The 25,438-nt window shown below is 41.1% G+C and overlaps 1 protein-coding gene across 6 annotated transcripts in view; it reads right to left on the minus strand.

The window, feature by feature from the left end:
- Positions 1-4,725: 4,725 nt before the first annotated feature.
- Positions 4,726-25,438, minus strand: part of adgb (androglobin) — a 205,511-nt gene continuing 184,798 nt past the window's right edge. For all 6 annotated transcript variants that reach the window (XM_055639044.1, XM_055639046.1, XM_055639043.1 and 3 more), the window contains 4 exons: positions 24,802-24,946; positions 19,842-19,944; positions 17,250-17,433; positions 4,726-5,387 (listed from right to left, as the gene is read on the minus strand). In XM_055639044.1, the coding sequence (XP_055495019.1) occupies positions 5,202-5,387; positions 17,250-17,433; positions 19,842-19,944; positions 24,802-24,946 (618 nt within the window). In that variant the 3' untranslated portion in view covers positions 4,726-5,201. The remainder of the gene's footprint in view (positions 5,388-17,249; positions 17,434-19,841; positions 19,945-24,801; positions 24,947-25,438) is intronic.

The following is a 25,438-nucleotide window of genomic DNA, read 5'->3' on the forward strand; positions in this document are numbered from 1 at the left end:
CAGTTCCTGTGGATTGGAGGATAGCTAATGTTATTCCACTTTTCAAGAAAGGGGCGAGAGAGAAAATGGGGAATTATAGACCAGTTAGCCTGACATCAGTGGTGGGGAAGATGCTGGAGACAATTATTAAAGAAGTAATAACGGCGCATTTGGATAGCAGTAAAAGGATTGGTCAAAGTCAGCATGGATTTATGAAGGTGAAATCATGCTTGACTAATCTTCTGGAATTTTGTGAGGATGTGACATGTGGATGAAGGAGAGCCAGTGGATGTAGTGTATCTCGACTTTCAGAAAGCCTTTGAGAAGATCCCACACAGGACATTGGTGGGCAAAAATTAGAGCACATGGTATTGGGGGTAGGGTATTGACATGGATAGAGAATTAGTTGGCAGACAAAGAGTAGGAGTGAACAGGTCCCTGTCAGAATGGCAGGAAGTGACGAGTGGAGTGCAGCAAGGCTCGGTGTTGGGGCTGCAACTGTTTACCATATATATTAATGATTTGGAAGAGGGAATTGGGAGCAACACTACCAAGTTTGCGGATGACACAAAGCTGGGTGGCAGTGTGAACTGTGAAGAGGATGTTAGGAGGTTGCAGGATGACCTGGACAGGTTGAGTGAGTGGGCAGATGCGTGTCAGATGCAGTATAATATAGATAAATGTGAGGTTAGCCACTTTGGTGGCAAAAACAAGGGGGCAGATTATTATCTCAATGGGGTTAGGTTATGTAAGGAGGACCTGGGTGTCCTTGTACACTGGACACTGAAAGTTGGCGTGCAGGTACAGCAGGCAGTGAAGAAAGCTAATGGAATGTTGGCTTTCATAATAAGAGGATTTCAGTATTGGAGTAGAGGTTCTTCTGCAGTTGTATAGGGCTCTGGTTAGACCACATCTGGATCTTAACATCACATCTGGAGTATTGCACACAGTTTTGGTCTCCTAATTTGAGGAAGGACATCCTTGTGATTGAGGCAGCGCAGCGTAGGTTCACGAGATTAATCTCTGGGATGGCGGGACTGTCATATGAGGAAAGATTGAAAAGACTAGGCTGTATTCACTGGAGATTAGAAGGATGAGGGGCGATTTTATAGAAACATATAAAATTATAAAAGGACTGGACAAGCTAGATGAATGAAAAATGTTCCCAATGTTGGGTGAGTCCAGAACCAGGGGCCACTGTCTTAGAATAAAGGGGAGGCCATTTAAGACTGAGGTGAGAAAAAACTTTTTCACAGAGTGTTGATAATTTGTGGAATTCCCTGCCACAGAGGGCAGTGGAGGCCAAATCACTGTATGCATTTAAGAGAGAGTTAGATAGAGCTCTAGGGGCCAGTGGAATCAAGGGATAAGGGGAGAAGGCAGGCAAGGGTTATTGACTGGGGACGATCAGCCATGATCACAATGAATGACGGTGCTAGCTCGAAGGGCCAAATGGCCTCCTCCTGCACCTATTTTCCATGTTTCTAGGTTGCAGGGTGACTTGGACAGGTTGAGTGAGTGGGCAGAATCATGGCAGATGCAGTACAATGCAGACAAATGTGAGGTTATCTACTTTGGCGGCAAGAACAAGGAGGCAAAAGGGAAGTGCATCGATACCTGATTGTCCTTGTACATCAGTCACTGAAAGTAAACATGCAGGCAAGGAAGAAAGCTAATGGCATGTTGGCCTTCATAACGAGAGAATTTGAGTGAAGGAATAACGAGGTCCTTCTGCAGTTGTACAGGGTCCTGGTGAGACTACATCTGGAATACTGTGTGCAGTTTTGGTCTCCAAATTTGAGGAAGGCCACCCTTATATTGAGGCAGTGCAGCATTGGTGCACGAGGTTAATCCCTGGGATGGCGGTATTGTCATATGAGGAAAGATTGGAAAGAGTGGGATTGTACTCACTGGAATTTAGAAGGATGAGAGGAGAGGAATTTAAAGGAGAGTTAGATAGAGCTCTAGGTGCTAGCAAAATCAAGGGATAAGGGGAGAAGGCAGGCACGGGTCACTGATTGTGGATGATCAGCAATGATCACAATGAATGGCGGTGCAGGCAAATGGCCTCCTCCTGCACCTATTTTCTACGTTTCTGTTTCTATGACTGCAATCATAGCACAAAAACAGTATTTGTTGGGATGCTTTTTCAATTTGATTGCATTTGGGGATCTTTATGTTTTCGCCTTTGCCTCAGGGTTACATGCCACTCCAAGAAATGAATAACTTACCACTTAAAGCAGGTAGTGCAGGAATCTCCTGTGACCACACCAACCCACATCACCCAACCCTCAAACAAATATACATTACCTCTTGGAGAAATGTTGCAAGAACATTATGTGGCTGCACCTGGGAGGAGGTAAAAAAAAGTGATAGGGCTACATTGAAAGGGGATTCCATTGTGGAACAGATAGGTGTTTCTGTTTTTGCAGGTACAAGTCCAGGATGGTATGTTGCATCCATGGTGCTAGAATCAAGGGTGCCACAGAATGCCTGCTGGGCATAGAGAAAATAAGGGTAAACAATCAGTGATCATTCAAATTGGTACCAACAAATAAATTGGTAAACAATGTGCTTCCAATTAAATTTCAGGGGTGGGAGATAAATTACAAAATTACAACAGGACCTAAAAAATATTAAACTCAGGATTATTTCTAGTGTACATCCTGGTGAGTGTACACTAGAGCACACAAAAAGAGCAGGTATATGTAACCAAGCTCTTAGGCTTGCCTCACAATTCAATGTGATCATGGTCGATCTACACTGGCCTCAACGTCTCTTTGGTGCCAGTTCCCCATAACTCCCAATTCCTTGATCTTTCAACTATTTATCAATTTCAACTTTAAATTTATCTAATGATGTGGCTTCCACCACCTTTGGGCAGAATTCAAGTTTCACCCCTTTCTGAGAAAATAAATTTCTATGCGCCTCATTTTTAAGTGACTGTCCCCTTATTTTATAGTTGTGTCAGAGGACTCATGACTCTCCCGCGTGAAAACATTTCAACATCTACCCTGTCAAACCCTAAACATTTTAATAAGGTCACCCCTTATTCTTCTAAACTCCAAGGAATACAACCCCTATTCTCGAGCTTCTCTTCATAGGACAAGTCCCGATGCAGCTCTATAGGACTTTGGTTAAGCTGCATTTGGAGTATTGCATGCAGTTCTGATCATCTCGTTGCAGAAAAGATGTGCAGGATTTGGTGAGGGTGCGGAGCAGGTTCACCAGAATACTGCCTGGATTTGATGAGTTTCAGCGACAAAGAGAGATTGGAATGATTTGGATTGTTTCTCTGAAATGTTGGAATGTTGGAGGTTGAGGGGTGACCTAGAAATAAAGTATAAATAATGTATAAATAAAGTATAAATAATGGAACTTCCCCTACTTGCCTCTGTAGCCACGCTCACAACATTTCAGAAGTTCAACAGGTTACAAAAGCCTACTTGATTGAGCAATTCCTTCTTCACTGACACTCTGTGGGTGCTATGTCTACAATCTGCAGGATGCACCACAGCAAATTATCGATGTTATTTTGTCAACACTTCCTTTACCACCAGAAAGGAGAAGTGCAATGATATCATAGTAATGTTATCACCACAGATATCTCCACCATCCTGGTTTGGAACAAATTAATTTAACGGATTTCTGAGGCTCCCATTGCATTCCCCCCCCCCACCCCGACCCGCCCCACTTACCCTGTGAGCTGGCACCACATGGCGTGCTTCCAGTTGCGGGAGTGGAGAGAACGAGCAGAATAAAGACGGCGTGAGTACCGAACCATTCCCCGGTATGGCGTATGGGACCGGGGGCTCTGCGGCTTCCCGGCCTGTGAATTCTCACTTGTTTAACCCTCCCCAATGCTATGTTTCTTCCCTTGGGTTAAACTTTACCCCCTTCACTCGGTTATAGTGGACAATCGGCAATAACAAACACCATTCTCCCCCGTGTGGTCTGTTATTATGAACATTTACTGTATTGCAAAGTTTTAATTTTCATTGGTCAACCTCAGGGAATCCTTCCTTGAGGACATTGGTCAACCTCAGGGAATCCTTCCTTGAGGACATTGGTCAACCTCAGGGAATCCTTCCTTGAGCACAATGCCAGAGGTAAACAGCAAACCTCATGGCAGTGGGTAGATGAGAAATGCAAGACAAAAATACAGCTTCTGGCCCAAGCTGCTGGTTCACTGCTGGATGGGTTTTCCAGAAGGTCCAGCAAGTGTTGGCATACAGATGCTGTCAGCACTTAACGGGAGCTGCCACCTCTTCAAATAATCCAGATAATAAAGACTGAGGCACGATATTGGTTTTGCACTTGCTTCAGATTATAAGGTTCCTTTGAATGGGTACATTACATTTACAAAAATTCCCTTCTCCTCAGGGAATGTATGGTACTTACAAAATTCTTAAGGGGTTGGATAGGCTAGATGCAGGAAGATTGTTCCCGATGTTGGGGAAGTCTAGAACAAGGGGTCACAGTTTAAGGATAAGGGGGAAATATTTTAGGACCGAGATGAGGAAAGCTTTTTTCACACAGAGAGTGGTGAATCTCTGGAATTCTCTGCCGCAGAAGGTAGTTGAGGCCAGTTCATTGGCTATATTTAAGAGGGCCTACTCCTGCACCTATTTTCTATGTTTCTATGGCGATATTTATGATGTGCATAAGTCATCTTCTATTTGTTTTGTCATCATGTGGTTGTTTTGTTATCAGCAAATTCCAGTAAATCTAATGGAAACATTGACAATAAAATAAACTTTAATGATACTGTGATCCACCATTGAAAAAGTCAAAGAATTACCTGTAAAAATAGCACGTACATGGAATAAAAGACTACAAAGAAAATGGAAATTGCAACACCCAGCAGGTCTGTCAATCAACACGCAGAAGGCAAACAAGATATGCCAAATCACTTCTGCACCCAATGTCACGTGTGAGGTCTGGTCACCCCATAATGCAGCAAAATGAATAAAAGTTCAGGAATTCTAGTGGTGGACAGAGTGAAATTATAGTTGACTTTTCTCAGATGCTGACTGACCCATGTGTTTTTGGAATTTTTCAGCTGTTATTTCAAGGAAGTGTGTGTGGTGAACAATTGGGAATTTCGTTGGAAGTAAGCAGGAATGTTGCTGTTAACTCTTAAAAATGTTATGAAGATTGCATTAAAGGAGATGTACTGAAATATGTTTGAGGATGCACATAAAAACTAGGCTTTTTGTAGATTATTTTTTCTTTCCCGGACTCTTTGACTTCTTGGAGGAGCCACTTTTGGATTTCCTCTCTTGCTCTGCTTGGAGTGCCTCCATTTGCGCAATTTCTCTTTGCTTCTTCATTTCCTTCTCAATAAGTTTAGTTCTGTATGTCTCTCTGAGTTGAAAGACGCCTTGCCGAGCTTCATCTAAGGCTGCCTGCAGTGCAAATAAAACATCACATTGGGAGTGGTAGTTAGTGTAGAGCAATACAGGGGCACCATAGAGTCACACAGCACATACAGCTTACAATCATATTGGAAGACAATAATAAATTTGCTTTGTGGCCATTTAACTAAGAAATAAATTTCACTGTAGATAACTGTGAGCTGCTTCATTTCAATAGAAAGAATGCTACAATGGAAAATAACAGTGAAGAAAGCCAATGCTATGTTAGCATTCATAGCAAAAGGATTTGAGTATAGGAGCAGGGAGGTACTTCTGCAGTGTACAGGGTCTTGGTGAGACCACACCTGGAGTATTGAGTACAGTCTTGGTCTCCTAATCTGAGGAAATACTTTCTTGCCATAGAGGGAGTACAGAGAAGGTTGACCAGACTGATTCCTGGGATGTCAGGACTTCCACATGAAGAAAGACTGGATAGACTTGGTTTATACTCGCTAGAATTCAGAAGATCGAGGGGGAATCTTATAGAAACTTACAACATTCTTAAGGGGTTGGACAGGCTAGGTGCAGGAAGATTGTTCCCGATGTTGGGGAAGACCAGAACAAGGGGTCACAGTTTAAGGATAAGGGGGAAATCTTTTAGGACCGAGATGAGGAAAAACATTTTCAGTGGTGGATCTCTGGAATTCTCAGCCACAGAAGATAGTTGAGGCCAGTTCATTGGCTATATTTAAGAGGGAGTTAGATGTGGCCCTTGTGGATAAAAGGATCAGGGGGTATAGAAAAAAGGCAGGTACAGGATACTGAGTTGGATGATCAGCCATGATCATATTGAATGGTGGTGCAGGCTTGAAGGGCCGAATGGCCTACTCCTGCACCTATTTTCTATCTTTCTGTTAAAAGGTGCTGAATTATATGGGATGGCAGATGCGCGTAGTTTAAAGGATAAAGTTTAAAGGATAAAGATTTTTATAGCGCGAGGCAGTTGATTTATTTGGGAGTAAGCTATGTCGGTGGAGATTGGCCCCGTGGTTTGCTCTGCCTGCAACATAGAAACATAGAAATTAGGTGCAGGAGTAGGCCATTCGGCCCTTCGAGCCTGCACCGCCATTCAATATGATCATGGCTGATCATCCAACTCAGTATCCCGTACCTGCCTTCTCTCCATACCCCCTGATCCCCTTAGCCACAAGGGCCACATCTAACTCCCTCTTAAATATAGCCAATGAACTGGCCTCAACTACCCTCTGTGGCAGAGAGTTCCAGAGATTCACCACTCTCTGTGTGAAAAAAGTTCTTCTCATCTCGGTTTTAAAGGATTTCCCCCTTATCCTTAAGCTGTAACCCCTTGTCCTGGACTTCCCCAACATCGGGAACAATCTTCCTGCATCTAGCCTGTCCAACCCCTTAAGAATTTTGTAAGTTTCTATAAGATCCCCTCTCAATCTCCTAAATTCTAGAGAGTATAAACCAAGTCTATCCAGTCTTTCTTCACAAGACAGTCCTGACATCCCAGGAATCAGTCTGGTGAACCTTCTTTGCACTCCCTCTATGGCAATAATGTACTTCCTCAGATTTGGAGACCAAAACTGTACGCAATTCTCCAGGTGTGGTCTCACTAAGACCCTGTACAACTGCAGTAGAACCTCCCTGCTCCTATACTCAAATCCTTTTGCAATGAAAGCTAACATACCATTCGCTTTCTTTACTGCCTGCTGCACCTGCATGCCTACCTTCAATGACTGGTGTACCATGACACCCCGGTCTCGCTGCATCTCCCCCTTTCCCAATCGGCCACCATTTAGATAATAGTCTGCTTTCCCGTTTTTGCCACCAAAATGGATAACCTCACATTTATCCACATTATACTGCATCTGCCAAACATTTGCCCACTCACCCAGCCTATCCAAGTCACCTTGCGGTCTCCTAGCATCCTCCTCACAGCTAACACCGCCCCCCAGCTTAGTGTCATCCGCAAACTTGGAGATATTGCCTTCAATTCCCTCATCCCGATCATTAATCTATATTGTAAATAGCTGGGGTCACAGCACTGAGCCTTGCGGTACCCCATTAGTCACTGCCTGCCATTGTGAAAAGGACCCGTTTACTCCCTACTCTTTGCTTCCTGTTTGCCAGCCAGTTCTCTATCCACATCAATACTGAACCCCCAATGCCGTGTGCTTTAAGTTTGTATACTAATCTCTTATGTGGGACCTTGTCAAAAGCCTTCTGGAAGTCCAGATACACCACATCCACTGGTTCTCCCCTATCCACGCTACTAGTTACATCCTCAAAAAATTCTATAAGATTCGTCAGACATGATTTACCTTTCGTAAATCCACGCTGACTTTGTCCAATGATTTCACCACTTTCCAAATGTGCTGCTATCCCATCTTTAATAACTGACTCTAGCAGTTTCCCCACTACTGATGTTAGACTAACTGGTCTGTAATTCCCCGTTTTCTCTCTCCCTCCCTTCTTAAAAAGTGGGGTTAAGTTTGCTACCCGCCAATCCTCAGGAACTACTCCAGAATCTAAAGAGCTTTGAAAGATTATTACTAATGCATCCACTATTTCTGGAGCTACTTCCTTAAGTACTATGGGATGCAGCCTATCTGGCCCTGGGGATTTATCGGCCTTTAATACATTCAATTTACCCAACACCACTTCCCGGCTAACCTGGATTTCACTCAATTCCTCCAACTCCTTTGACCCGCGGTCCCCTGCTATTTCCGGCAAATTATTTATGTCTTCCTTAGTGAAGACGGAACCAAAGTAGTTATTCAATTGGTCCGCCATATCCTTGTTCCCCATGATCAACTCACCTGTTTCTGACTGCAAGGGACCTACATTTGTTTTAACTAATCTCTTTCTTTTCACATATCTATAAAAACATTTGCAGTCAGTTTTTATGTTCCCTGCCAGTTTTCTTTCATAATCTATTTTCCCTTTCCTAATTAAGCCCTTTGTCCTCCTCTGTTGGTCTCTGAATTTCTCCCAGTCCTCCGGTATGCTGCTTTTTCTGGCTAATTTGTACGCATCGTCCTGCACTTTGATACTATGGGGAGATGTGGTAGATCAGGGATATGGTCGGTGTCCCTGGTGACTACGTTTGCAGGAAGTGTGTACAGCTGCAGCTCCTGGCAGACCACATTGAACGATTGGAACTGTGGCTGGATTCATACTGGAACATCCACGATGCTGAGAAAGTCGTGGATAGCATGTACAGCGAGTTGGTCACACCGCAGGTAAAAGGTAAGAGGACAGAAAGGGAACGGGTGGCCACTAGCCAGCAAAGCAGTAGGCAGGTAGTGCAGGAGTCCCCAGCGGTCATCTCTCTCCTAAACAGGTATACCATTTTGGATACTGTTGGGGGATATGGCTCATCAGGGGAAGGCAGCAGCAGCCAAGTTTATGGCACCATGGGTGGCTTTGCGGCACAATGGGGAGAAAAAAGAGTGGAAGGGCAATAGTAATAGGTGATTCAATTGTAAGGGGAATAGATAGGCATTTCTGCAGCCGCAAACGAGACTCCAGGATGGTAGGTTGCCTCCCTGGTGCATGGATCAGGGATGTAACTGAACGGCTGCAGAACATTCTGGAGGGGGAGGGTGAACAGGCAGTTGTCGTGGTGCACATTGGCACCAACGATATAGGTAAAAAAAGGGATTAGGTCTTACAAGATGAATTTAGAGAGCTAGGAGATAAACTTAAAAGTAGGACCTCAAAGGTAATGATCTCTGGATTACTACCAGTACCACGGGCTAGTCAGAGTAGAAATAGGAGGATATTGCAGATGAATACGTGGCTTGAAAAATGGTGCAAGGGGGAGGGATTCAAATTTTTAGGGCATTGGAACCAGTTCTGGGGGAGGTCGGACCAGTACAAACAGGACGGTCTGCACCTGGGCTGGAATGGAACCAATGTCCTTGGGGGAGTGTTTGCAAGTGCTGTCGGGAGGATTTAAACTAATGTGGCAGGGGGATGGGTGCAAGAGCAGAGAGGCAGAAGGGTGTAAATTGAGGGTAGTAGCAATAGGTAGCAAGGTGAAAAGTAAAAGTGGCAGGCATACAAATCCAGGGCAAAAATCAAAAAGGGCCACTTTTCAACATAATTGTATAAGAGAGTTGTAAAAACAAGCCTGAAGGCTTTGTATCTTAATGCAAGGAGCATTCGTAATAAGGTGGATGAGTTGAATGTGCAGATAGTTATTAATGAATATGATATAGTTGGGATCACGGAGACATGGCTCCAGGGTGACCAAGGCTGGGAGCTGAACATCCAGGGATATTCAATATTCAGGAGGGATAGACAGAAAGGAAAAGGAGGTAGGGTAGCGTTGCCAGTTAGAGTGGAGATTAACGTAATAGAAAGAAAGGACATTAGCTTGGAGGATGTGGAATCAATATGGGTAGAGCTGTGAAACACTAAGGGGCAGAAAACGCTAGTGGGAGTTGTGTACAGGCCACCTAACAGTAGTAGTGGAGTTGGGGATGGCATCAAACAGGAAATTAGAAATGCGTGCAACAAAGGTAAAGCAATTATAATGGGTGACTTCAATCTACATATAGATTGGGCGAATCAAATTGGCAGGGGTGCTGAGGAAGAGCATTTCTTGGAATGTATGCGGGATAGTTTTTTAAACCAACATGTAGAGGAACCAACGAGAGAGCAGGCTATTCTAGACTGGGTATTGAGTAATGAGGAAGGGTTAGTTAGCCGTCTTGTTGTGCGTGGCCCCTTGGGCAAGAGTGACCATAATATGGGTGAGTTCTTCATTAGGATGGAGTGTTGTGCCTTATCACCACTGCTATTTGCCCTTATGATAGAACCGCTGGCCGAAAGGATTAGAAATCACCCGAATATTCACGGATATAACACTAAGGACGCAAAGATTAAAATTTCATTATACGCTGATGATATCCTTTTATATATTACTAATACACAAACGAGTATACCCACATTATTAACATTAATTGAGGAATTCGGCTCTTTTTCAGGATATAGAATAAATTGGAATAAAAGTGAAATTATGTCTTTAAAACCACAGGATTCAAGACACTTACTAAAATTCCCTTTCAAAAATGCAACAGAAAAATTCAAGTATCTGGGTATTCAAATTACGAGAAGACACAAATCATTATTTAGTGCCAATTTTATGCCACTATTAAATAAACTGAATGATACGATTAAATTTTGAAAAACGCTCCCACTCTCATTGATAGGTAGAATTAATGCTATAAAAATGACTTTCTTACCACAATTAATATATTTGTTTCAAGCGATCCCAATATATATTCCAAAATAATTTTTCAAAAAACTAGATTCGACTATCACTAATTTTAAAAGGGATTACAGAGCACACAAAATTCAACGAAAGCATTTGTGTAAACCTAAAGAAGCTGGGGGTTTATCATTACCTAACTTTATGTATTACTACTGGGCAGTGCATATTAAGAACATAATGTACTGGTTGGATAATTCCACTCAGCAGTTGGAGTGGATAAGAATGGAGAAAGAGGAGTGCTATCCACACGACATCGGAACGATCTTGCTCTCACCGATAAAATTGAATAGTATAATATATAAGAACCCAATTATTCACAATACAATAAGAATTTGGAAACAAATAAAAGTATCCTTGAAATTAAATAATCTATCAGTACTAACCCCACTATTGAACAACCCCGCATTCAAACCATCTCTCATCGACAAAACATATCAACAATGGGATAGACTGGGGATTAGGAAAGTAGGGGATATGTATGAATTGGGCAAACTGTTATCATTTCAACATTTTAAATTAAAATTGAAGGATAATCAATATTTTAAATATATACAGATATGTGACTTCATGAAGAAATATATACATAGATTTCAAGCTATATTTTTAGACCCTTTCGAAGAAGCAATGAATATTATGACTGATTCACAAAAACTAATATCATACTTTTATAATAATATATTAAATAGAGTATTACCCTCAACAGAAGCACTAAGAGAAGATTGGGAACATGAGCTAATGATAAAGATCTCGAAGGATAGATGGGAAAAGTATCTGATGAACACACATAATTGTTCTATTTATGCAAGACATAATTTAATTCAATTCAAATTATTACATAGACTATATTATTCAAAAACGAGGTTGAATAAATTTTATCCAAACGTCTCTCCCAGATGCGATAAATGTTTGTTTCAAAACGCTAATATAACATATTCATTTGTAGGATGTACAAAGTTGAATAAATTTTGGAGCGATATATTTGATATATTTACAAAGCTTTTCAAGTCCACAATAGAACCTAAAACGGAATGGATTATATTTGGAATAATAGTAGAAGATATCAATTTAAATAAAGACCAAAACGTTTTTTTGAAATTATGGGTTAATAATTGGAAAGAATTTGATACTTAAATTTTGGAAAAATACAACCATACCAACTGTTAAAATGTGGATTAGGAATATGATGGACATAGTATGCCTTGAAGAAATGAGACTCCGACTAATAGATAAATATGACCAATTCTTAAGGAGTTAGTCTCCTTTCATCGACTTTTTGGAATCATGTGATGCAGCAGTACCGTAAAAATTGCTGATTTCAGTTCATGCCGCGGATAGATCTACATCTCCTATTTCTACTTTCCACTTTTTTATTTATTTTTTTATATACACACTTCACATTTTTCTATTCTCTACCATCTATTTTTCCTCTTTTTCCCCTTTCTATTGTTTTCTTTTTCTTGTCTTGCTTACTTCCTTCTCAATACATAAAACTAGAGGTTGTACATAGAATGGATTACGGTATGACATAGTTGGCACCTAAAATTAGGTTCCACTGTACTGTTTTGTACTGTATTAACTTCTAATAAAATAAACAAAAAAAACAGATAAAAGGATGGAGAATGACATTGTTAATTCAGAAACAAGGGTCCTGAACTTAAAGAAAGGTGACTGAGGGTATGAGACGTGAATTGGCCAAGATAGACTGGCAAATGATTCTTAAAGGGTTGACAGTGGATATGCAATGGAAGGCATTTAAAAACTGCATGGATGAACTACAACAATTGTTCATCTCAGTTTGGCAAAAGAATAAATCAGGGAAGGTAGTGCATCCGAGGATAACAAGGAAAATCAGGGATAGTATCAAAACAAAAAGATGATGTGTACAAATTAGCCAGAAAAAGCAGCCTACCAGAGGACTGGGAGAAATTCAGAGTCCAGCAGAGAAGGACAAAAGGCTTAATTAGGAAAGGGAAAATAGATTATGAAAGAAAACTGGCAGGGCACATAAAAACTGACTGCAAACGTTTTTATAGATATGTGAAGAGGAAAAGATTAGTTAAAACAAATGTAGGTCCCTTGCAGTCTGAAACAGGCAGATTGATCATGGGGAACAAGGACATGGCAGACCAATTGAATAACTACTTTGGTTTTGTCTTCACTAAGGAAGACATAAATGATCTGCCGGATATAGCAAGGGCCCGGGGATTAAATGAGATGGAGGAACTGAGTGAAATCCAGGTTAGCCGGGAAGTGGTGTTAGGTAAATTGAATGTATTAAAGGCCGATAAATCCCCAGGGCCAGATAAGTTGCATCCCAGAGTACTTAAGGAAGTAGCCGCAGAAATAGTGGATGCATTGGTGATAATTTTTCAAAACTCTTTAGATCTGGAGTAGTTCCTGGGGGGTAGCTAATGTAACCCCACTTTTTAAGAAGGGAGGGAGAGAGAAAACGGGGAATTACAGACCAGTTAGTCTAACATCGGTGGTGAGGAAAATTCTGGAGTCAGTTATTAAAGATGGGATAGCAGCACATTTGGAAAGTGGTGAATTCATTGGACAAAGTCAGCATGGATTTATCAAAGGTAAATCATGTCTGACAAATCTTATAGAATTTTTCGAGGATGTAACTAGTAGAGTGGATAAGGGAGAACTAGTGGATGTGTTATATCTGGACTTTCAGAAGGCTTTCGACAAGGTCCCACATAAGAGATTAGTATACAAACTTAAAGCACACAGTATTGGGGGTTCAGTATTGATGTGGATAGAGAACTGGCTGGCAGACAGGAAGCAAAGAGTAGGAGTAAATGGGTCCTTTTCAGAATGGCAGGCAGTGACTAGTGGGGTACCGCAAGGCTTAGTGCTGGGACCCCAGCTATTTACAATATATATTAATGATCTGGATGAGGGAATTGAACGCAACATCTCCAAGTTTGCGGATGACACGAAGCTGAGGGGGCAGTGTTAGCTGTGAGGAGGATGCTAGGAGGCTGCAAGGTGACGGATAGGTTGGGTGAGTGGGCAAATGCATGGCAGATGCAGTATAATGTGGATAAATGTGAGGTTATCCACTTTGGTGGCAAAAACAGGAAAGTAGACTATTATCTGAATGGTGGCCGATTAGGAAAAGGGGAAATGCAACGAGACCGGGGTGTCATGGTACACCAGTTATTGAAAGTAGGCATGCAGGTGCAGCAGGCGGTGATGAAAGCAAATGGTATGTTAGCATTCATAGCAAAAGGATTTGAGTATAAGAGCAGGTAGGTTCTAATGCAGTTGTACAGGGTCTTGGTGAGACCACACCTGGAGTATTGCGTACAGTGTTGGTCTCCTAATCTGAGGAAAGACATTTTTGCCATAGAGGGAGTACAGAGAAGGTTCACCAGACTGATTCCTGGGATGGCAGGACTTTCATATGAAGAAAGACTGGATAGACTTGGCTTGTACACGCTATAATTTAGAAGATTGAGGGGGGATCTTATAGAAACTTACAAAATTCTTAAGGGGTTGGACAGGCTAGATGCAGGAAGATTATTCCCGATGTTGGGGAAGTCCAGAACTAGGGGTCACAGTTTAAGGATACGAGGGAAGTCTTTTAGGACCGAGATGAGAAAATCATTTTTTACACAGAGAGTGGTGAATCTGTGGAATTCTCTGCCACAGAAGGTAGTTGAGGCCAGTTCATTGACTATATTTAAGAGGGAGTTAGATGTGGCCCTTGTGGCTAAAGGGATCAGGGGGTATGGAGAGAAGGCAGGGATGGGATACTGAGTTGGATGATCAGCCATGATCATATCGAATGGCGGTACAGGCTCAAAGGGCCGAATGGCCTACTCCTGCACCTATTTTGCATGTTTCTATGTATAATTAAATGTTCAACACAGATCAATAATTCAAGACATGGTAGCTTGATAGTCATATTATTGAATATCCCTGAGAAAGATTTGACTAGCCTGACTTGACAGGCTATATGGTCGTGAGAGGTCTCCCGCGACATGTCGCCTGGGGTCTCCTGTATGGTCGTGAGAGGTCTCCAAAGAGTCGTAGCGTCTTTTTGGTCGCCGCTGAATTTTCAACATGTTGAAAATTTTGGCGACCTATCACGGTTGCCAGCTGTCGTCTGTAAAGGGCACATAAGTGGGACAGGACCTTAACTCTGCGGGTCTGGCAACATCTCTGGAGAACATGGATAGGTGATGTTGGGTTCCTTCTTCAGACTGATCCAGTCTGCTGAGTTACTCCAGCACTTTGTTTCATTTCACCTTAAAATTAGGTGCTGATAAATTTGAATAATAAAAATTATAATAAAAATCCAATTATACATAACACAATTAGAACATGGAAACAAATAAAACAGAATTTAAAATTAAGAAACCTATCTCTTTTAATACCAATAGTCAATAATCCATCGTATAAACCATCAATCATAGACAAATCATTTATACAATGGGAAAGAATGGGAATCAAAACGCTCGAAGATCTGTATGAATTGGGGAAATTACTATCATTTCAACAATTACAACTGAAATATAATTTGAAAAATAACCAATATTTTAAATATCTTCAAATTCGTGATTATCTGAAAAAACACACAAAAGACTATCATAATATGCCTTCCGACTTATTGGATGAAGCAATGAAGACAAAGGCGGAATCAGCTAATCTAATATCGTACCTATATAATATCATTTTAAATATAGAAATACCCACAACAGATGGAATTAGAAGAGATTGGGAACAAGAATTAGCTATAAAAATTTCAAAAGAGAGCTGGGATAATCATTTACTACAGGTGCATAAATGTTCGATCAACGTACGACATACGCTCATCCAATTCAAAACATTACATAGATTATATTATTCAAAAACTAAATTAAATAAAATCTTCCCTAATGTTTCACCAATCTGTGATAAATGCCTGTGTCAAGAAGCTACCATAGCGCACTCTTTTGTTTTTTGTACAAAAATCCAAAAATTCTGGTATGAAATATTTGATATTTTTTCAAAATTAATCAAAATAAAACTGGCACCAAAACCAGAATGGATTATTTTTGGAATATCGGTAGGTAACCCTGAACTAAACGTGTTTCAGAAGAATTTATTTAATTACGGGCTAATAATGGGGAAAAAAGCTTATAATTAAATTCTGGAAAAATGCGCCCACACCAACAATAAAAATGTGGATATCAAATATGTTTGAAACATTACATCTGGAAGAGATGAGATTCCTCTTAGCAGGTAAAGCAGACCAATTCCAAAAGACATGGTCTATGTTTCTGGACCTATTACAAGTATGAGGTGCAATAGTAATTAAAAAAAATAAATAAATAAATAAAATCAGGACCTGGTAACGGGAGGTAAAACAACAAAAACAGACTTGGTTGGTAGTCCCCTTTCTGCGGAGTTTAATGTTATAATAGAGCGATTGTTCCTATTTTTTTTTCTTTTTCTTTCTTTTCTAGGGTCTACTTTCTCACTTTACTTCCTTCTCTAACTTCTTTTCTAAGGGGCTTTCTTTTCCCAACACTCTTGCACTTCACGACTCTTGCGCACTTTCTTTACTTTCTTTACTTCTATCTTTTTCTTAAAGCTCAAAAAAAAAAAATGAAGCGGTACAAAAAATGTATTAAGATATATGTGTTGTGTAGTACTGTAATTTACCGTACTTCTAATAAAAAAAAAAATTAAAAAAAAAATAAAAATAAAAATTAGGTGCTGATATTGCTGGTCTGCACCAGTGAGCCCTCCTTCACATGTTGCCTCATGGTCCAGCTGAAATGGCTGTTGTTGTGTCTTGCGTTGTAGATCCGGGGAACAGCACTTCCTTCAGGCCACTGGCACTGACAGCATGCACTCAGTCACCATGTGGCTCCCTCCCCTCTCACCTGCTGCTGCTTCATGCTTTGTTTTGTCTGCTCCCCGCTCCACTGCCCCCTCCTCCTCCTCCCCCCGTAGTCGCTGACATCTTCCAAGGTGGAGTATGTTGGTGACTCCGAGGGAGAAGGAAGAGACGTCGGTGGTCAGGAGGAGGGGGGTGGGGATAAGAGGCCGCGTGGACAGGGCAATGGGAGAAGGAGGAGGCAGCAGGGGAGCGGACAGAGTGAAGGAATAAATGGCAGCAGATGAGAGGGGAGGCCGTGGTGACCAAGTGTGTTTTGTTGCTGGCGGCCATCTGGAGAAAACGTTGTTCCCTGTGTCCCCAGTAACAATAACCACATCAACCAGACCATGCGGTGGGTGAAGAAGGGGCTCGCTGGTGCACCTTACAAGTCGGTGGCATTGGAAGCCGGGACTGGAAACGGAGGGGAGGCGGTGTGAGCCAGGTGTGGCATCGGCTGGTCCCTCCACTATAACTAAAATTCATTATAAAGGGATCCATTAATTCTAAGATTTACTGCACTGTCAAACGCAGACTTAAATATCATGGCAATTCATAAACCCGGTTTGATCTCACATCCTGAAAGAACGCATCTCTCACCATCTGCATCACTCCCTTGGTGTTGCACAGGAAGACTAGATTTGCTCTTCTGGAGCATATGCTGTAAAAAGGCTCGGAATTTCAATTTACAAAATGGCTCTGTAAAGAATGTATGTGAAATAAATGGCTTCACCTGCAAATCTTCAAACATTTGCAGCTGCTGTGCCTTCAGTTGGCGGCGAGACTGTCTTTCTTTCTCACGCTGCTGAAAAACTATCTCTCGTTTTTGGCGGAAATTGTAAATTACTTCCGCCTTAACCTTCTCTCGTTCTTCAATAATTTTTCCATTCTCCAGAACTGGTTCAGGAAGAGTCGACCTGTTAAAATGTAAAAAGCTCAGAGTATTACCCACTTTTCAACGCAAAATATTCTGATTGGGTTTTAGAAACAACTTGCTGCAATTAGCGCCATAGAATCACACAGCACAAGAGGTGGCTAACAAGCCACCAGGCTGTGCTGGCTCTTTGACAAAGCTATCCAATTTATTCCACCCTTCTGCTCGACAACTGCTTATTCCCCAATATTGTGCAATTGAAATGGGGTGCACAGTGGTGCAGCCTGGAGCAATGAAGCTTCACAACTCCAGCAATCTGGGTTCTATCTTGACCACTGAGCTGTCCATGCAGAATTTGCTTGTTGTCCCCGTGACTGCATTCAGTTTCCCCAGGTGTTCCCGTTTCCTCGCACATAACAAAGATGTGTGGATCGGCAGGTTAATTGACTGCTGTAAATTAATCCTTGTTTGTGGGTGAATGTTGGAATTGGAGGTGGGAGGAAAGTGGATGGGAATGAGGAGAGAATAAACATGGGACTCATGTAACTGGGTTCTTAGTGGTCAACAGTTAGAGACAAAGGGCAGGTTTCTGGACTTATGACTCATATGGGATCAACTGTACCCAAAGTGAAATCCAATAAAGACCATTACTGAATTGTTTCAGGCCAGTTCAGTAGTTTTTTTTTCACACAGAGAGTGGTGAATCTCTGGAATTCTCTGCCGCAGAAGGTGGTTGAGGCCAGTTCATTGGCTATATTTAAGAGGGAGTTAGATGCGGCCCTTGTGGCTAAAGGGATCAGGGGGTATGGAGAGAAGGCAGGTACAGGATACTGAGTTGGATGATCAGCCATGATCATATTGAATGGCGGTGCAGGCTCGAAGGGCCGAATGGCCTACTCCTGCATCTATTTTCTGTGTTTCTATGTTTCTATGTTTGACTGGACACATCATCATGGGTTCATCCTTCAATATCAGATACAACATCTGCAGGTGTTCCATACACTGTATCCCTGCAATGCTCCTTAAAGTAGACCAGTTGTCCTGGGAGCAACCATTATTGGACACTCTCAAGATGCACCGATTTGAAAACCTATTATATAATGTAATATAGAACATATTACAGTACAGAACAGGACCAGGCCCTTCAGCCTACAAATGTCTGTGTTGGAAATGCTGTCGTTCAACTAATCTCCTCTGCCCACATATGATCCATATCCCTTCATACCCACATATCCAGGCCCCTATCTAAAAGCCTCTTAAACACCTGCTTCCACCACTATTCCTGGCAATGTATTCCAGGCACTCACTGTGCTGTGTAATATCCTAGCCCCACACATCTCTTTTACACTATCATTCAGTCATTTTACCCTTCACTCCTGAGTAGTTGTGCACATAATAAAAATTTGAAAAATGGATGCTAAAGTCGAGACCAAGAATTATCTTAAGGTAACAGTACACACCATTCTATGGAAGTACCTGATATATTTGGGACATTTCATTGGTTTAGTAATATCATCAGATACTTGTGAATTTCAGACATTAAAGCCAGTTATTGACATTTCCACCCAGGTAATGCGGTCAGCTGCTGGTGCCAGGAAGCTGTGCACTTGGACACCAAGATCCTTCTGTATACTAATGCAGTTTAGGGTCTTGCCATTAACTGTATGCTTTACCCAAACATTTGACCTCCCAAATTGGATCACTTCACACCCATATTCTGTAACTGATCTGAACCCCACAGTATCCTTTGGCAGACTTCCTCACCATGCACAATTCCACCAATTTTGGTGTTATTTGCAGACTTGCTAATCAACCCATCTACATTTACATCCAAGCTATTTATAGACATCACAGGCTACAGAGGTTGCAGTACAGATTACTGTGGTACACCATTGGTCACAGACTGGCTGGTATAACACAATTTTGATCCCAAAGTCATCTTCATCATCTCCAATCTCTTTAACATCTAATATTTATACTGCACCACACTCTTGAGAAGGGGATCGGTTATCCGTTGTTGCATTGCTTTTTTTCAGGCCTGACTGACCTCAAGACCCTTTGTCAGATTAATTAGAAATGGCTCATGTACCAATTGTGAATTTTAGTCTCCTTGGGGACCTGATGTGCCATCTGAGTAATCTGATGGACATGTCCCCAGGATTTATGATCGGACAAGACGAGGGCTGTTGCTTTCTGTCTCACTTGAACAGTGACGAGTGTCAGTATTTTTTTACCCTGATATTTAGCAGTAGTTGGGAAGTAGTTGGAAGGGGAGGATTGTAAAATTGATCTGAACTATCATACAGAATCTTGCCCTTCACTCCCGAGTAGTTGTGCATATTTACTAAAAGCACATGAAAAGCAACAGTAGATGTTAAAGTCAATCTCAAGGTAACTGTAGATGTTAAAATTCATCTTAAGGTAACTGGATACACTGTTCTATGTAACTACCTGATATATTTGGTCCATTCCATTGGTTTAATAATATCATCAGATATTATTACTTTTCCATCAACAGCTGGGTATTGAATTTCTTCACCATCCTGCAACATGGCTGCAAGACAATACAAATGTCTAGTCACAGTTAAACATAAAGGCCCTTTTGACCCACGAATATACAGGCAGTTTATATATGTCTCAATATATGTCTCAATAAGAGATTAGTATACAAACTTAAAGCACATGGTATTGAGGGTTCAGTATTGATGTAGATAGATAACTGGCTGGCAGACAGGAAGCAAAGAGTAGGAGCTAATGGGTCCTTTTCAGAATGGCAGGCAGTGACTAGTGTGGTACCGCAAGGCTCAGTGCTGGGACCCCAGCTATTTACAATATATATTAATGATTTGGACGAGTGAATTAAATGCAACATCTCCAAGTTTGCGGATGACACAAAGCTGGGGGGCAGTGTTAGCTGTGAGGAGGATGCTAGGAGGCTGCAAGATGACTTGGATAGGTTGGGTGAGTGGGCAAATGCATGGCAGATGCAGTGTAATGTGGATAAATGTGAGGTTATCCACTTTGGTGGCAAAAACAGGAAAGTAGACTATTACCTAAATGGTGGCCGATTAGGAAAACAGGAGATGCAACGAGACCTGGGTGTCATGGTACACCAGTCATTGAAAGTAGGCATGCAGGTGCAGCAGGCGGTGAAGAACGCGAATGGTATGTTAGCATTCATAGCAAAATGATTTGAGTATAGGAGCAGGGAGGTTCCACTGCAGTTGTACAGGGTCTTGGTGAGACCACACCTGGAGTATTGCGTACAGTTTTGGTCTCCTAATCTGAGGAAGGACATTCTTGCCATAGAGGGAGTGCAGAGAAGGTTCACCAGACTGATTCCTGGGATGTCAGGACTTTCATATGAAGAAAGATTGGATAGACTCGGCTTATACTCGCTAGAATTTAGAAGATTGAGGGGGGATCTTATAGAAACTTACAAAATTCTTAAGGGGTTGGACAGGCTAGATGCAGGAAGATTGTTCCCGATGTTGGGGAAGTCCAGAAAAAGGGGTCACAGTTTAAGGATCAAGGGGAAATCTTTTAGGACTGAGATGAGAAAAACATTTTTTACACAGAGAGTGGTGAATCTCTGGAATTCTCTGCCACAGAAGGTAGTTGAGGCCAGATCATTGGCTATATTTAAGAGGGAGTTAGATGTGGCCCTTGTGGCTAAGGGGATCAGGGGGTATAGAGAGAAAGCAGGTACAGGATACTGAGTTGGATGATCAGCCATGATCATATTGAATGGCGGTGCCTATTTGGCGGTATAGATTACCTATTTTCTATGTTTTCTATGTTTTCTATGTTTCTATTCCTCTAATTTAATTTAAATGTTCAGTATGATTCCGATCAGAATAAAAACCTTTTGAGTGTTACTTTTCATCAAAAGATTTAAATTGGTTAATAATGCATCCTTTTTGTAGTATGCTAATTATTTGTAAATTAACATCCTCAGACCATGTCATTTATAGTGAGAGTAATTTCGAATCATATAAAACATGAATTGCATTAAAATCCTGGGAAATATATTTAACCAGCAACGTGTACATCACATAGTATGCTGTGAAACTGAAAGGTACTAAAGTTTGTGGAAAAGTTAATTGTATTAATGCCCTAAAATTCTGCGAAGATTAGAATTTCAGAGACAACTTCCAATGTTTATCTATGTAACCGTGCAGAGGTTTAGGATGTTTAGTAAACACAGAAGTCCTGAACTTCCTCACAGCTGATAGTTGTAGTCACTCTGGCTCCACTCGATGCTGGACTCCCGGTCCAACACCACAGGATTAATTTCCTGCAGTTTCCAACTGTCACACCAGGGAACAAGGGCTGAAGAGGGCCGGGCGTGGAGAGGGACATTGGCTGCGATGGCTTTGTGGCCGGCTGGAGATGGAGCTGGAGCTGCTGGTGCTGGAGCTACTGGACCTGGAGATTGGGGGTAAGTAATCCTAGCCCTAGCCCCAGCCCCAGCCCCAGCCCCAACCCCAATCCTAACCCTAACCCCAGCACCAACCCTAACCCTAATTCTAGCCCAAAACCCTAGCCGCAACCCTAACCCTAACCCTAACCCCAGCCCCAGACCTAGCCCCAACTCCAACCCCGGCCCGAGCTCTAAAGATAGTTTTAGTCATCTCCATCACATGACTCTCCCAAACTTGATAATCTCCACCATGCTGAGTCATATCCGTCTCAGGAGTAGTTTATGCTTATAATGTGCAAAATAATACAATTACCGTAATTACCAATTGTAATTGATAAATGAACAGCATGCTTCTGCCTATTCATCTGAAATTAATATTGTTTTAGAGGAAGATGGTAAAACGTTATGTGAAGGTTATTATTCTTGCTGAAAATCACCACTTTTTTCGGCAGTAAATGTTACGAAGGTTTAAAATTACGGTGTTAGACTGAAAAGGTGTTTCTTTTTGGTGGTCTATTTGAGGAAGATACTCTATAATTTGAAATACTGCACCATAAATTTGATTTTATATTCTTAAATCCGTTATAATTTGCAGTGTTGTTTATCATAATAATATGACGGATATGACTGAATGCAATAGGCAACCTGGAAAAAGAAGAGGAAAAAATAAATTAAATTCTCTAAAAAATTGCGCCAAACATATTTTTCCCATAGTAGAGATGTTCGTCTATGTGAAAAAACATTCAAAGTTGCAAAGATATATGTTTTATTTTTTGGGTTTCCAGAAACTTAAAAGCAGACACTTATCCCTCCATGATAATTATAAATAGATATCAATAAAATAAAAGGATCAGAAAGAAGAAAGCACATTTGTTTTGAACATCTTTGTTTCTGCTACAATACAGATAAGAAGAAATAATTCACTTGAAACTTCCTTTTATATTTCAATGCAGATCAGATCATCAGAAGACATAATTATTAATTTTTTTTTTTTTTTAAAGGTAGATGGGCTTAGTATTTACTTTAAATAAAGAGCTTTCCTGGGCCCCCCTTTGGACCCCAGGCCTGGGTACGATGTATTCCCTGCACCTCACTCTCATAGGTCCTGCCCTGGGGTATTCAGAGCATCAGCATTCATATCAGAAAGGAAGTTCCCATTAGGGGGTACGTTCATTCTTTGACCTGAGTTCTTCTACACGTCAGGGGGAAATAGGCATAGGCTGATTATCACTACAAGTATATTCTAGGCCATTGCTAAGAACTGAAGTCAGAACCCTAAGATTATACTTCTGTTTCAGACAGATCCCATGGTGTCAATGAGCATACCATTAGTGTTAAGGAGGCAGATGCTCAAGTGGGTGGATGGATTTTACTATTACTTCACAGGAGTGAAATAAATAATTTGTAGCTGCAATGTAGTATTTTCGAGCTGCCCTTTTTTCCTAATAGTCAATACTTCTAATGGTAATGAATAGTTTAGAGATACAGCATGGAAATAGGCTCTTCGGCTGACTGAGTCCAAGCTATCCGTCGATCACCCATTCACTAGTTCGATGTTGGACCACTTTCGTACCCTGCATGTCTTTTGAATGTGGGAGGACACTGGAGTACTCTTGAGAAATTCCTTGCGTTCCCAGGGAGAATGTACAAACTCAGTACAGACGCTGTGAGGCAGCAACGCTATTGCAGCTCCACTATGCCACCCCTAATAGACTTTGGGAAAGTTGCCTTTCAAATAACACTGGGTTCATTACATTTTTGAATAATAATTTAAATCATTTTATTATTAATGTAATAATAAAAACATATCACATTAACAATCTTGGCATTCTAGCATGCCATCTTCATGCAGGCACACATTGTACTTCGGGCAATTTGGTTTTAAATAGCTGAATTTTGATCAGACAAAATCAACCTAAAGAGGCTTAATTTGCATACTGTCGACTTTCTTCTTGAGTGTTGATGACTCCAGGAGTGAGGATCCACTCCAGCTTTGTGAGAACTAAAGTGGCTGATGAGGCCAAAGTGGGGGCAGAAGATTAAGAATAAAGGGTAGGCCATTTAGGACTGAGTTGAGGAAAAACGTTTTCACCCAGGGAGTTGTGAATCTGTGGAATTCTCTGCCATAGAAGGCTGTGGAAGCCAATTCACTGGATATATTTAAGAGAGAGTTAGATATAGCACTTAGGGCTAACGGAATCAAGGGATATGGGGAGAAAACAGGAACGGGGTACTGATCATATTAAATGGCGGTGCTGGCTCCAAGGGCCGAATGGCCTACTCCTGCATCTATTTTCTATGTTTCTAAATTGACTGATGGGGCAGGTAGATACATAGTATGTAAGGCTATGATAAGCTGTTGCCATTTACACTGGGCTAAATTACAGTAATTTTTAGTTTTTCACATTGTCTGAAATGTAATTCAAAAGGCTTATGAAATATTGGATTTCTTTATCAGGGAAGCTGAAATATAATATGATTTATATCATTGCTGGAAGCTATATTATAGTTACATGGTGCAATGCTTAAATCTCATTTTGAACATCAAGCTTAATTCTGAACAATGTATCTCGGTTAGGATGCATTGATCATGGTTCGGGTGTAGAGCAGATCCATCATAATGGTAGGTAGGATTAACATGTTAAATTGTATAGACTAGGCTTGTAATCCCTTTAGTATAGGTTATTAAGCAGTAATACAATGGAATTATTTAAGATATTTAAAGAGGTTTCCAAGAAAAATAAAGATAACTTATTTCTTCAGTGGTAGAACAAATGGGCAAAGCCCTAAAATCTAGCTAGACCATTCCAAGGGGTTGTCACACAAAAGGAAGTAGAAACCTGGAACTCGTTCTCATAAAATAGTGGCAAGGCTGAATCAATTAGCAAACTGGAGGATGAGTGAAGATACAAATCAGCAAAATTGAATGGTAAAACTGGCTTGATGTGCAGAATGAGCCTCTGCCACTCCTAATCTCAAATGATGTACCTGTGGATGGTATCTCCGGTTCTGTAGCTTGGGTATTTATTTCAGAAGCATTCCCATTGACAATTTCATCTTGCTTCTCACCAATGCCCTGGAGAGTTATGTTTGTTTCTTTGTTATTCAGTACACGCAGACGAAGTTGTAAGGCCTGTGAGACAATAGACACAAAATCATTTCAATAGGGATTATTCCAGATTGCATTTTTAAAATTTAATTTCTGAAAAGAACTAATAAAATTCCAATTAATTTGGAGAGGTTTTCAATGTGTAATGTATGTGATGCTAAATGAAGAATACATTGACTAAATTAAAAGCTCTTTCCAGAGGGCCAACAGTTAGCATCCAGAGAACAGAGAGTTAAGATAATTACAAAGAGCTGAGGAAACATATCTTTGCACAGTGAATCATCATAATTTGCAACATACTGTCCAAAAGGATTAAGGAAGCAGATTCTGTAGTAACTTTCAAGAGGGAAAAGGAGAAATAATAGAATATTTCATGAAAGAGCAGGATAGTTGGATGAGTTTCATTATCTTTTGAAGTGGTTGTCTTCTCATTACTCGCTGGATTCTAGACTGGTATTAGGTCAGTAAGTCACCTGGTCAATTTTAACTGCAAGTTTGTGTGCACACACTACCGAT

Source organism: Leucoraja erinacea, chromosome 8 (assembly GCF_028641065.1).
Source record: "Leucoraja erinacea ecotype New England chromosome 8, Leri_hhj_1, whole genome shotgun sequence".
Taxonomy (NCBI): domain Eukaryota; kingdom Metazoa; phylum Chordata; class Chondrichthyes; order Rajiformes; family Rajidae; genus Leucoraja; species Leucoraja erinaceus.